This window comes from Andrographis paniculata, unplaced genomic scaffold (assembly GCF_009805555.1).
Source record: "Andrographis paniculata isolate CXL003 unplaced genomic scaffold, ASM980555v1 Contig45END, whole genome shotgun sequence".
NCBI lineage: Eukaryota > Viridiplantae > Streptophyta > Magnoliopsida > Lamiales > Acanthaceae > Andrographis > Andrographis paniculata.
Window position 1 is genome coordinate 1,869,277 of NW_026137579.1, and position 13,914 is coordinate 1,883,190.

At 39.0% G+C, this 13,914-nt stretch overlaps 3 protein-coding genes across 3 annotated transcripts; 2 read left to right on the forward strand and 1 right to left on the reverse strand.

The window, feature by feature from the left end:
- Positions 1 to 2,742: 2,742 nt before the first annotated feature.
- On the forward strand, positions 2,743 to 4,985 carry LOC127252189 (uncharacterized). The gene is made up of 2 exons (XM_051276261.1): positions 2,743 to 4,621; positions 4,700 to 4,985. Exon 1 carries the CDS (start codon positions 2,792 to 2,794, stop codon positions 4,580 to 4,582), a length of 1,791 nt encoding a protein of 596 aa, XP_051132218.1. The 5' UTR covers positions 2,743 to 2,791; the 3' UTR covers positions 4,583 to 4,621; positions 4,700 to 4,985.
- Positions 4,986 to 5,935: 950 nt separating this feature from the next.
- On the forward strand, positions 5,936 to 10,436 carry LOC127251473 (protein PLASTID MOVEMENT IMPAIRED 1-RELATED 1). The gene is made up of 3 exons (XM_051275181.1): positions 5,936 to 6,047; positions 6,400 to 9,022; positions 9,114 to 10,436. The coding sequence occupies exons 2-3, from the start codon at positions 6,414 to 6,416 to the stop codon at positions 10,228 to 10,230; spliced, it is 3,726 nt and encodes a 1,241-aa protein (XP_051131138.1). The 5' UTR covers positions 5,936 to 6,047; positions 6,400 to 6,413; the 3' UTR covers positions 10,231 to 10,436.
- Positions 10,437 to 10,483: 47 nt separating this feature from the next.
- LOC127251476 (PHD finger protein ALFIN-LIKE 4-like) lies at positions 10,484 to 13,634 on the reverse strand. Its single transcript, XM_051275186.1, has 5 exons — positions 13,265 to 13,634; positions 12,990 to 13,022; positions 11,758 to 11,986; positions 11,073 to 11,211; positions 10,484 to 10,974 (listed from the first exon to the last, which is right to left on the reverse strand). Exons 1-5 carry the CDS (start codon positions 13,359 to 13,361, stop codon positions 10,702 to 10,704), a joined length of 771 nt encoding a protein of 256 aa, XP_051131143.1. The 5' UTR covers positions 13,362 to 13,634; the 3' UTR covers positions 10,484 to 10,701.
- Positions 13,635 to 13,914: the final 280 nt, after the last annotated feature.

Consider the following 13,914-nt stretch of genomic DNA (forward strand, 5'->3'; position numbering starts at 1 on the left):
TGAAATAGAAGGTATTTTTTTTTTTTTAAATGATTTATATATTCTGTCAATAGTTATTTGTTGTATGCTCAATCTCACATACTTAAAAACTCATTTTATAATTAAAATATATTTAATTAGCCATGTATAATAATAATACTAATAGAATTTATAATGTATATCTGCTGCTGATTTCAATTTTGTCCCTAATTATTTAGTAGGATTTTAATTTAAGAATCCAAATTCCCCACGGCTGTTCACCACCAATCAAATTATCTGTCAATCACTACTCAATCAGCAAAATATTATGATGAGTGTGGATTTAGATCAATATTCATGTTTTATTCTATGAACTAATGTCGGTTCAAATGTTTTATTGCACACTATTTACTAAAGACCTATTTTTAATTTTCTAAATGCTTCGCAGTCGTAGGATTGCAAATTTGCAACAAACTACTATATAAAAGCTCATTAGAAAGTGGATAACTGACGTTGATATCTCACGTGGAATTGGGCTGTCGTTTTCCCACTTGTTCTCCTAATTATTAAGTTTTTTTTTTTTTTTTCATTTATGGAAAGAAATATACTGAATCTAATACAGTCTATTTGGAGGATTATTGCAAATTTAAAAAAACTACAAACAACCCATTTTAAACTTACAAGGCCTATATTCACACTTTTCCTTGCAAAATTTGTTTTGAGAACCAAGAACACAACACCTTTCTTTTTTTAAAACTAAAAAAATAAAAACTTTAAAATTTAAACTTTATATAATTCGATGAAGTAACGCATAAAAATAAACAAATTGTGACAAGGGAGTGCACGTCAAGTGACGTGATTAATAATTGCATAAATTGTAAGAAACATTAATCCGAAACTATAGATTATGATTGCTTGTCAAACTCACATTTGTAGAAGCTGGTCGCAACTCAAATTCACGGGGTCCTTCAATTTTAATTATATATATATATTTATTTAATTTTATTTATTGTTACACCTTCAATAATAACAATAATAATAATACTTTTTTTTTTATATGATATTATTGAGTTGATGTGGCAGGGTGATTGAAATTTTCAAATTCCTTTTCAATTATCAGTTTAGAGATATTGAAGCCTATTTAAATTGAGTAGGTATTTTTAAAAATTTCAACAAAATATAATAATTACTTCTCGAGTAATTAAATACCTAAAATAAGCATAATATAATTAAATATTGTAGTGGCACCAAAGCAGGAAGGCAGAATCATTTAAATAATAACGCCAAAAGAGGCACTAAAAAATGCAATCACTAAAAAAATAAATTTTTTTTTAAAAAAAATACATTTCGTGCAAAATCCACACAAGAAGCAAAAATCATGACATTGTGCCTTTTGACCACTCTTCAACCTAATTATATCTTTTTATTCATTAATCCCAACATTTATTTAATTATTTCATAATTAGGTATAAGTAAAAATGGTGTTCTCCTTTTTATGTAACCTAATTAATAATCAACCATTTTCTCTTTTAATTATATAAAAAAAAAAAAAAAAAAAAAGTTATTTTGATCTTAGCTTTATAAAAAGTAGCTAATGTAAAGGCCTAAACTGTATATATATATATATATATATATTATTTTTCATTTTTATTTATTTATTCTTGATGTAAAAAGGGCCTGCAGCTGTACAATCATTTCAGCCACGCTCCAATCATACATCTGGTGAACTGTCTCAATTTTGTTCTTCTATTTTGATTTTGAAATATTACTACTATTTAAAAATACAAAAACTTATGTACTTGTAATAAAATAATTATATAATAAAGTCATATACTACTGTGTTACAGTTTATTTATAAAAATTGAAACCGGACATGTTAGAATTAGCGGGTTGATATTTTCTTCATTTAATTTAATAATTTTCCGGGTCGAAATATTTAAATTAGTTTAAATTCGTAACTACTATGTTACACAGGCTGTCTGAATTATGTTTGGTGTAATTAATAGAAAGAATTGACCATTTAATTATTGGTTAAATATCAGTGACAACTTTAATTAAATCCTCATCTGTATTTGCTTGTATTAATTAATTATTATTATTACTATGGGGCTAGTGTTGGTATGATGGTACTACTATTGAAGCATCTGGTGCAACTACCTAAGCTGGCTCCTTCTATTGTCGCTTAACCGAGCTTTTAAATTGATACTTATGTTTTATAAATTTTTGGAATATTTGTTTGTGTTATTTTAGGTCTATGTATTTTAGACACGTGTTGTGAATTAATCGATATTTAAATTGATTATAAAAACTGGAATGTAAATTGAGATAAGGCAACCACCTAATACATTATTTAAAATTTTGATCTCAATCACTGATTGGATATTTGAATTACCAACTTTAGTTGGGGTGAAAATGAATATACACATATAATATTGTGTTTATTAAATTGTTACAACAAATTTTCTTGAAATCTATTGAGTATTCCAAATAATTGTAGCTACCACAATTATGTGTTTATTTATGTAAATAATTAAGCGACGGCTTATTTATTTATTCTAATGTTGTTTCGTAATTTAATTTTTCACATCCGATATTATTGTGATAAACGAATTACGTAACAGCTTATATAAAAAAAAGTTGCTTATGGCAATTTATTTATAATCGTGACATTGTATATTTGTATATTTTAAACTATTTATTGCGATTTACTTTGATTATTTTAATTAAATTAAAATATTCTGTCCCTGCCAAGACTGAGTCTTAATATTGGGCAGAAGAAAGGGCTTTATATATAAGTCTGTCCAAAGCTACCGCGGCAGTGTACGAAACGACTATGGAACCTGACGGCGACGCGCCACCGTTTTGGGCACAACCGCCGCCCACCGGCCGCCGTGGTCGGCATCGGAGTTCTCCGCTACTCAATCCTGTGGCGCTAATCTTAGTCATTCCGATTGTTGCCTTAATCGTCCTCTTTTTTGTGCTGCCTTCGTTCCTTGCTCACACGAATCAAATTCTGAGGCCTAATTCTGTTAAGAAGAGCTGGGATTCGATCAATATACTGTTGGTGTTGTTCGCGATTCTCTGCGGCGTGTTTGCGCGGCGGCACGAGGATGCTCCGCCGCCGGAGGATGAGCGGCGGAACGCCGAAGGTGTTTCGGCTAGGTCTAACACCTTGCGGCATTTGGCTCCGGCTTGGATGGATTCTCCGGATCGGAAGGAGTACAATATGATTAGCGGCGGTAGCGGCGGCGGAAGGCTGCGGCGGAGCAGCAGCTCTTATCCAGATTTAAGGCAGGAGGCGCTTTGGGAGAGCGGCGGAAGCAGGTCGAGGTTTTTGGATGATTTTGACCTAAATTTTTACAGGTCGCCGCTGCGGGAGAATTTCGACAGCCGCACGCGGCGGAGGCAGGCGGCGGAGAGGGAAGAAGAGGCAGAGACGATTATTCGTGAAGTTACGGTGGATAAATTTGAAGTCAATTCCGCTCCGCCGCCGCCGACACCGCCTAAGCCGGCGTCTCCTCCGCCGCCACCGCCGCCGCCGTCGTCTACGGCGACGTCGAAGAAGAGACGATCATTCCAGACTGTTCCACGTAAAGACCACGTCGAAAGGGAGAGAAAGGAAGAGGAAATTAGCGAAAACAGACGGCCGACGCCACCTCCGCCGCCGCCCCCACCACCGGAGCCGACGCCGGAGTTCCATTCGTCGGAGGTAAAGCATGAACCGATCCACCGGAGAAAAAGCGGCGGGACGAAGGATTTCGCAACTGCAATAGCTTCGTTGTACAAAGCCGGCAGCCGGAAGAGAAAGAAGAGAGTGAAGAGTAGAGACATTTACGAAACTGCCCCTCAGAATTCACCGCCGCCGTCAACGGCGGAAGCGCGGTCGACTCCGCCGCCGCCTCCTCCCCCCCCGCCGCCGCCGTCTAAGGTGTTGCAGAACCTGTTCAAAAAGAGCAGCAAGAGCAAGCGCGTGTATTCGGTTCCGACCACCGCGCAAACACCTCCGCCGCCACCGCCGCCGCCTCCTCCGCCGAACTCAATCTTCAACAATCTATTCAAAACCGGGAGCAAAAGCAGACGCTTCGAGAGAACATCCACCACGCCGCCGGCGCCTCCTCCACCTCCTCCGCCTTCTGCAATACTAAACTCCATATTCAAAACCGACGGCAAAAGCCGTCGTTCCAAAACCACTCCCCTTCCTCCGCCGTCGGCTCCTCCTCCGGCACCGGCTGCCCCCCTACGGCCGCGCGGCAGGCCTCCGAAACCTACAAAACCGATTACGCAGTATCACGAGGAGTCCACCACTGCACCCCCGTCGCCGCTAATCCCCCTACCACCACCACCACCACCTCCGCCATTCCGCATGCCGGAAATCAAATTCGCCGGCCAGGGCGATTTCGTCCAGATCCACAAAACCAACATCTCCCGCAGCAGCTCACCGGATCTGGAAGATATCGATGCCACGTCAGTTAAATCCGACGTCGGCGATACTGCCGGACCGTCGTCAATCTCTTGCCCCAGCCCCGACGTGAACGCGAAAGCCGATACATTCATAGCCAGGCTCCGGGACGAATGGCGATTGGAGAAGATGAATTCAATGAAAGAGAAACGGAAGCTCCACTGATCTCCGGCCGCCATTAAATCTGTATCATCTGAACCGGAGGTCTTTTTCCATTAATTATCTTCTTCTTCTTCTTCGTCTTCTCCAAAAAAATAAAAAATGAAGAGATATGATCATCAGGGTACATAATGGTAGATCAAAGTTTTAGAAGAATGAATTGGTGCAGCTCCAATGGTGTTTTTTTATCAGAAATTGGAGCAATCCTACAGTAGAAGGCGTGCATTGGATTCGATATCTGCTTTGTTTGTGTTGGACTGTGTGACAGCTTCAGGTACTAAAAAAAAATATCCTTTAGGAATCATCCATTTGATATCCAAGTTTTGGTTTTGATTTTGGTGTAAAATGTTGTTCTTAATCCGATTAAAAAAAAAAAAAAAAGTTCAATGGAGTTTTGATGTGATGATGAGCTCCAGTTCCAGTTGGGTCTGTCATTTTGTCTTAGTATCAATTTTGTATTTTATTACACGATCTTGGTGCCAGTTGACAGCAGACAAAATAGCCGATTTTATTACAGCCACAATCCTCTTATTATTATTATTATTATTATTTTCAGATGCTGACTCCCGCTCTCCCTTTTTGGTCCCAAACGTCACACCATACCCATAGGACCAATTTTTCAATAAATGGATTACACAGACTGTATTTATCCAAGAAAAAATATTTCAAGGCATTTCAAAATCTATATGTGTAGAGATTATCATATCAACGATGGTCCTTACTCCTTGATGTGTATGGCTCAACAAAAATACAATAAAATTATAAAGTGTTTAATAATTTCATTATGCAAATGTTTCATGGGCAGTTTTCATCCAGTAGAAATCTGGACACAACATTAAAGCCGACAACTCAATTCAATCGCTATGTATGTTCAAATTAAATGTAACTTTCACACAACCAAATTATAATAGTATGTCGCTTTCCATTTTTCACTTTCATAATTAAATTCTTACATATATTTATTTGGGCCACTACCCATTGGACCTACTTTGTTGCTTTCAACAAGTGCAGTTATTCATTGTTAGCAGTAGGCCCAATTAGGCTCACCATCCTCGTTATCTATATACTCCTACTATTTGTTTCAGGCAAATAAATAATCTTTTTTGACTATGAAAACAGACCTTAATTGATTTCTGCATTATTTTCATACTGTATAATTAATATATATATATTTTTAATTATAGTCAATATATAATTTAAATAATTTTTATTCTAAAATATCAGTAATAGACAGACTCACGAATTGTTTGTGTAGTAATTAATTATTATAATGGCCCACATAATGTAATTGGGGCAGATTTGGGAATTCATAAAAATGAAATGGCATAACTGTAAACTACCTTAAATGCTCAACGTGAGTGGGCTTGAATTTTGAATTGAACACGCTAAGACGTAGGAAGGAGAGTCTTCAGGGTCACAATCTGAGAGCCGAACGCTCCTCCCCAAATCTCGAATGCTCTTGTCGTTGCCTGTAAGATTCTTCGTCCTGTTTCTTCTCTGCGTTTGTTTAATTTTAATCTGCTTATGGATTATTGCAGACAGAGTTTATGAAGTATGATTGTAGTTAATTAATATAGTCTTTTGTTTAGTATCGATGATACCAATGATTCAATCCTGAGAGCCTTTTGTTGATAATATTCTGTATTTTTTTTGTGTGATTTTAGTAAATTGTTGCTAATATTGCACAACGCCTTGATTATTGTAGATTGGAGATTGTGATTTATCTATATCTATATCTATATATATATATACCTGGTAATCTGGAGATTATAACCTCATGTGTAGGTTTTAAATTTATTCCAAAATCCTATGTTAATGTGTAGTTTGCGAGGAAATAATGTCTTCAAAAGCAGATAGTAGAAAGAAGGTTGGTGGGAGCTCAGGAAATGGAAAACTTTTAAGTGATCTTGAAACCCTAAGTAAAGCCTATTATGTAGACAAATCTCGGCCAAGGCTTACAAGTTCTACCGCTAGCAGCAGATCCAAGTCTGTTGATAAAACACAATTGCCCATCCCGAAAACAAGGCCTGTGGATTCTAGGAATAAAACAAAAGATTCATCTGAACAGGATAAGAAGTCATCCATTTGGAGTTGGAAGGGTTTAAAGGCCTTGACCCATGCCAGATCCCGCAGGTTTAATTGCTGCTTTTCGCTGCTGGTTCATAACATCGAGGGGTTACCAGATTATTTTGACAATGTTCGTCTTGTTGTGCACTGGAAGAGGCGGGATGATGAGCAAACAACAAGTGCAGCTAGAGTGTATCAAGGGGTGGCAGAATTTGATGAACAATTGACTCATACTTGTTTGGTATATGGTAGTAGGAATGGTCCTCACCATTCGGCAAAGTATGAGGCCAAGCATTTCTTGTTGTTTGTTACTGTCTGTGATGCCCCTGAGGTTGATTTGAAATCCCATCGGATAGATCTAACCAGGTTGCTTCCGCTGACGTTGGAGGAACTCGAAGAAGAGAAGAGCTCAGGGAAGTGGACAACTAGTTTCAGATTGTCTGGTAAAGCAAAAGGGGCAACGATTAATGTCAGTTTCGGATACGATGTTATTGAGAGTGATAATACAGAGATATCTGCCAACAAAAATGCTCCTGAATACCGTAGATTGCAGCAGAACAATGCAAATATGGCAAAACTCCATCCTTCCAAGCGATTGGATAGCCTTGACATTTATAGAGTGGGAAGTCTTCCTGAAATGTCGTCTTCCTCAAACCAATCCCCAGAAAATTTTAAAGACCTTCATGAGGTTTTACCAACCACAGGGTCAGAGCTGCGTGATTCGGTTAATATACTATATCAGAAGTTGGATGAAGAAATTTCTTGTGTGGCAGCTAATAATAGGTTCGAGGATGATAAGTTTGTGCCTTCACAGGTTGAACCTGATACAGTGAATTTGAGTATTCCACCCAATTCTGGTGAAAATGTTTCTGAACCTGAATGCGAAATCTCTTGTTTTTCTGTCATAGACAAAGGGATAGAAGAGTTGACTACTAATGAAAAAGTTAGGTCAGAAGATGAATTGTTGAATGTTGCTAAGAATGCTGGAGATAGTGATGAACCCAGGAATGTCGCGGAATCAGCCGATGATGAGGATGAAATAATGGATGTTGCTAAAAATCTGGAAGATGGTCTTGAGCTGAGCACTGCCACAGATCCAGTCCGTGATGACGATGAAATAATGGATGTTACTAACAATCCAGGAGATGGTCTTGAGTCGAGTACTGCCACAGATCCAGTCCGTGATGAGGATGAAATAATGGATATTGCTAAAAATCCGGGAGATGGTCTTGAGCCCAGCACTGCCACAGATCTAGGCCGCAATGAGGATGAAATAATGGATGTTGCTAAAAATCCGGGAGATGGTCTTGAGCCAATCACTGCCACAGATCCAGGCCAGGATGAGGATGTGGCATTGCATCCATCATTTGCAGAAGTTGTTCCCCAAAATGATGATCCACGGACATACAACTTTAACCAAGAAGAGAAGGGATGTGACATGGATTCCAAAGAATTACTCATGAGAGAAATAGAGGCAGCTTTAAACTCTACTTCTGATTTTGTGGATGAAGATTTCGATTTCCGAGAAGATTCCGAAACATTAGACCTAAAAAGTAGTGTTGAGAATGAATCTAATTGCAGGGATCATAGACAGGGAAAATCACCTTGCTTGGATGATACTACAGATTCAGTAGCTAGTGATTTCTTGAAGATGCTTGGTATGGAGCATAGCCCATTCGGATTGAGTTCTGAAAGCGAACCCGAGTCTCCAAGAGAGCGCCTACTCAGGCAGTTCGAAAAGGATGCTCTTGCCCACGGAGGTTTACTCAACTTTGACATCGATGATGATCCAGCTGAAGTTGTCAGCGATATTCCAACAGGATCTGCCTGGGAAACCCTCTCCGAGGACTTCTATCATTCATCAATTTTCGAAGGTTTCAAGGATACATCTGAGGTAGAGACTGATGCTTTCAAGACTAAACCTCGGGGATTGAGGATGGAAGACTTAGAAACCGAAGCTTTGATGCGCGAATGGGGCTTCAATGAAAATGCTTTTCAGAACTCTCCGCCAAGTGGTTCGGGTGGTTTTGGCAACCCAATCGACATTCCTCCTGAGGATCTTCCACAGCTGCCTCCTCTTGCAGAAGGTTTAGGTCCCTTTGTGCAGACAAAAGACGGAGGATTCATACGCTCAATGAATCCTGCACTTTTCAAGAATGCCAAGAGTGGAGGGAATTTGATCATGCAGGTGTCGAACCCTGTGGTGGTGCCGGCAGAAATGGGCTCTGGTGTGATGGATATACTTCAGGGCCTCGCCTCTGTCGGGATCGAGAAACTTTCTATGCAGGCTAACAGGCTAATGCCACTTGAAGATATAACTGGGAAGACTATCGAACAAATATCATGGGACAGTTCGGCAAGTCTGGATGGACCCGATAGGTTTGTTGTTGCTTGACAATTGTTCATTCTTTTGTGCATTCATCGATCCATAACTGTTCTATGTATGATCACGCCTATTTTCTTGTTTCAGGTCTGAAACCTTTCATCCAGATTCAGAAATTTCTCAAAGCATACACAGTGAGTTTAAGGGTATGAAGGGAGCTAAAGCATCCACCATCTCCGGGTCATATAAGACCCCCTCGAAGACACATAGCAGTGATGCAGAGTATGTGTCGTTGGAAGATCTGGCTCCTCTGGCCATGGATAAGATTGAAGCTCTTTCAATGGAGGGCTTGAGAATACAATCTGGTATGTCAGATGAGGAAGCTCCTTCAAATATTACAGCTCAATCTATCGGTGAATTTTCAGCTCTGAAAGGACAGACAGTGAATGCTGGCGGGTCGATTGCCCTCGACGGAACTGGCGGATTGCAACTGTTGGATGTTAAAGATAACGGCGAAGATGTTGATGGACTGATGAGCCTGTCTTTGACACTCGACGAATGGGTAAAACTGGATTCTGGCGAAATTGATGACGATGATCTGATCAGCGAGCGAACCTCTAAAGTCCTTGCAGCCCATCATGCTACCTCGCTGGATCAATTTCGAGGGAGATCAAAGGGGGAGAAAAGACGGGGCAGGAGCAGGAAGTACGGTTTGTTAGGAAATAATTTCACAGTTGCTTTGATGGTGCAGCTCCGCGATCCATTGCGCGACTATGAGCCAGTTGGCGCACCAATGCTCGCGCTCATTCAAGTTGAACGAGTTTTTGTCCCTCCAAAACCGAAACTTTACAGCACGGTATCATTTGTGAGCGAATCTAATGAGGATGATGAAGCAAAAAAGAGCCACAAAACAGAGAATGTCATGGACAAGCCGAAAGACAACAAGATTACCGACGAAGAGCTGATTCCCCGATATAAAGTTTCTGAAGTACATGTTGCTGGATTAAAGACCGAGCCGAGTAAAAAGAAGCTGTGGGGTTCAACAAATCAGCAGCAGGCTGGGTCTCGCTGGTTGCTCGCCAACGGAATGGGGAAGAAGGATAAACATCCGGCGATGAAGTCAAAGGCCAGCAGTAAATCTTCCGGCCTTGGTCAGCCTCGGGATACATTGTGGAGCGTCTCTTCCGGCGCCCGCGGAAAAGGGACTAAGTCAAAGGAAGTGGCAGGACATAATCGGAACCCAAATCTTTTTTGGTCTAAATAAGTAAAGCTGTGAGAACTCAATAAACAGAGACAAAGGCTTGCTGAAGTTAGAATTATTTCGTAATTCAAGGTTGGTTTGTTGATTGATTAAATCTAGGATTAATTGAATTGAGCGTGAGCTTGGCAATGTGAATAAGCTATTTAGACACAAACTAAGTTTGATGGCTTGTTTCTGAATGCAATTATCTACTGGAAAAATTTTCACTAGCGTGTTGTTCTTTTTGCTTATTTAAAGGTTCAAGAATTCAAGAACACAAACGAGCAACGATTACTGGTAAGCAGTAAACTAGATAAATAAAATGTAGTTAGTTAAGAGGGGATGAATAATCAAACTCCTGAAGGGGGAGTGAAAACCAATCATCTCTCTGCAGCCGCCAGGAGATAAAATCTACCATGGAAAATCATCATATTACTAAACAGATGGATGTACGATTGATACCTTGCGAAACGATCGAGGACGTAAAGGAATTGATCACGGCCGGGCTCTTTTATTGCTGCACGAAGGGCATTTGTACTGCTTGATGTGCTCTGCTTTGGCGGGAGTGATCTTGACGCACTTGCCGTGGAACCATCTTTCACAAGCATCACAGCAGATCCAGAATTCATCAGATGCATAGTTTGCCCCGCACGCCCCGCACAAGGTATCACCATGCTCATCGTCATCTTCGTCATCATCATCAATGTCATCAGGATCATCATCCACTCTCTTGTCCTCATTCTTCGCTTGGCCCTTGGATGGCTTTCCCTAAGATTCAAGAAATGTTAGAGTTTCATAACAACAAAGAGATTTTATGATTTCAAGAAGTTGGAGGAACTATTTCTGAAGTGGAAAAGAGGCTTTACTGTTTTTGGGTTCGGCTTAGACTTGTTGCTGCTACGGTTGTTCGATGCAGATGACTTATCCTTCAATTGCTTCTTTGCAGCTCCTGTTACAACTTCAAAAATCGTGGGTTCTTCATTTATCATATTGAATAGCCGCTTCCTGTGTTTATATATCATTCGACAAATGAAACTATAAGGCAGATGCATTAAACAATTCCAGCTAGAGATAATCTACGGTTCTGTGTAGAGATGGCAATCTTTCAAAAGGAACTCACAAAGGTTAACACTCAATTTGTCCAACTCGAATTAAATTGTTGCATCCTCGAGTTTAAAGGATGGCACCTCAAAGGGCAATGTAACCTCACCACTGATTAGTTTTTATATTGCAAGAACAAAAGATGGCTAACCACTCCTTTAATATACACCAGGAAATTATGTAAGTAATTTAAATGCATGCTATATAAAGGTTTTATAAAATGTCCAAGCTTCTATCACAGGAGGGTGGGACAAAAATAAGGACGAAATGAATTTATAGCCATTTCCTCAAACCAGTGTGACAGAAATGACAAACTCATTGAATGCAAGAATAGCTAACTCATCTCTCAGGATTAATGGATTTCCTCAACCAAAAAGGTAGCATTATAATCTATATAGTTCCAGCAAAAAAATAAGAAAAACTATTGACATTATTCAAAAACTAGTTCACCTGTCAGCTTTATCAAAACCGAATCTGGCACCGAAATAGAAAACCACGGATAGAAGCCATGCATCACTGTGGACTGCAACAAGAGCCAGCCAATCTTTCTCATGCATCCCATCTCTTGCAAAGTTTATACCTAAAGCGGGTTCCGGAAGCTCAGGAGGCACCTCCTCAGCAGGCAAATTAACTTCCCACTGTTCGCTAGGAAATCCGTAAAGGCATAAGTTCTCCTTCTCTGCAGCGTACACAGATTTTGGAATTGGCAGAATCATTTACAGTGTAAATTAAATGCATTCACATAGAAGCATGTTTTATTGAGTGACTCATAGAGCATATACAGTATTTATGACAATCAATACAAAAGACATGCTGCTAAGCAAGAAATGAGAAAAACAGATTACTTGAATGAATTCAAGAGGGACAAAAAAAAAGGTACTGCAGCATACAGAAGCAAGGCTCAACAGCAGCATGTTGACTCTTAAAAGGTAAAGGTAAGTTACTGAAGTAATAACTGGTAAGCACTAACCAGTTTCAATTCTAGAAATTTCAGTTGATATTATTAACCTCGACTAAATTAATCCCATAGGGTTCCAACTACAAGCCATGAATCTACTCAACTAAGCTTGAAAATTTGAGCTTTCATGCAAAACTATGGCGCCAGCAGAAAAATATAATGTATAGTCGAGTTATCCACCCTGCACAGACACTTAACAGAAAAGGTGAATGAATTTCAGGAAAGAATAAAGATCTGATCTGAAGCAATCTTATCCATGGAAATTTAAATGACGCCATATAGGGCTTCTCCTGGTAAAGCATAGCATATATTTGGTATATCTATCTTTGATTACCATAACAAGAATATAAACTTGTTACCAAAGGTGAATCACCCATAAAATAAAACTAATGCAGAAATGAATAGGTTACAAAATAATGTGGGGAAGAATCACAACAGCAGCAAGAACTGAATTTTAAATTAGCAATTTATATTATTCAAGTAAGCAAATCTATCTCATAAAAACACATTTATTATGATTTTATTTGACTCAAAGCTTGTACCACAATCTTCCATAAATGGTCACAAGTTAACGTAACTTATCGCACTCATGAACAAGTATAGCACAAACAATTAGTAAGAAAAAAGCAACACATTCAAGCTAATTAAGAGCACTAAATGACATAACAATTTACAATATAACGCCCTTCTGGACGGCAGAGTTGGAATAAACCCTAGAACTCACCGGGATCGCACCGTTGAAAAAACTCCTCAACGTCTGAAAAAGACGAAAACAACAAAACAAATCCAAAACTTAGTTTACAAAAATGTAAACTAAAAACTAAACGCAGTAAAATTAAACTACAACAAAATTCCAAATCTCAGTAGAACACTAAAAGGAAGAGTAAAACAGCAAACTATTCAAAGTTCTGCAACACATAAAAACTAAAAAGAACATCGAACGCAAACTACTAAGAAGATACAGATACAAAAAAAATAACCAAAAACAAGGATGCGCACCACTAGTAAGAGCTCTGATCAAACCATTACGCCTGCCTTTGAAATCTCTGAAAACCTCTTCCACGGAGCGAGCGTTGCTCCGCACGCCGCCATCCATAGCTCCCCCCGTACACCTCGCCCAACAAAGCCTATGAAGCGGTGCTACTTTATCACTGATGTTTTACCTCGCAGCAGCCTTCAAAATATACCAAAAACTTCTGCCCAAGACTAGGGGGAAAATCGAGGGCCCCATTGCAAATATTAGAATTGGCGGGCCAATGACATTTTTATTTAATCAAATTCAACCCGATCCCTCAACTTCTACCTACTCCTTAATTTAACCCCCAAACTACAAGAACGACCAGTCCCCTTCGATTTTCAACATAATTGGGAAAGGCATTTAAAATTTTGGGAACTTCGAATATTGAGTTTTTTTGGTATGATTACGATGACTATAAATAGTTATCAATTTTTTTCTATAATTATTATTATTATTTTGATAAAATAGTTATTATTATTTGCCTATAGAAATAGGCCCGTCAAGAGGTCCAATTCCGTATGTATATTATTGATTGGATCAAATCAGTTTGAATTTAATATCTTTATACATATACATTACGTAAATATGTTGATAAGTAGTATTATATATGTATTCAAATTCAAATCCTAAT

Bases quoted from the DNA above. Each gene is read 5' to 3' on its own strand.
- LOC127252189 (XM_051276261.1), top strand. From the start codon at position 2,792: ATGGAACCTGACGGCGACGCGCCACCGTTTTGGGCACAACCGCCGCCC.
- LOC127251473 (XM_051275181.1), top strand. From the start codon at position 6,414: ATGTCTTCAAAAGCAGATAGTAGAAAGAAGGTTGGTGGGAGCTCAGGA. The intron at 9,023-9,113 runs GTTTGTTGTTGC...TTCTTGTTTCAG, and splicing joins AGTCTGGATGGACCCGATAG to GTCTGAAACCTTTCATCCAG.
- LOC127251476 (XM_051275186.1), bottom strand. From the start codon at position 13,361: ATGGATGGCGGCGTGCGGAGCAACGCTCGCTCCGTGGAAGAGGTTTTC. The intron at 13,023-13,264 runs GTGCGCATCCTT...CGTCTTTTTCAG, and splicing joins GATCAGAGCTCTTACTAGTG to ACGTTGAGGAGTTTTTTCAA. The intron at 11,212-11,757 runs GTGAACTAGTTT...ATATAAACACAG, and splicing joins GGTTTTGATAAAGCTGACAG to GAAGCGGCTATTCAATATGA.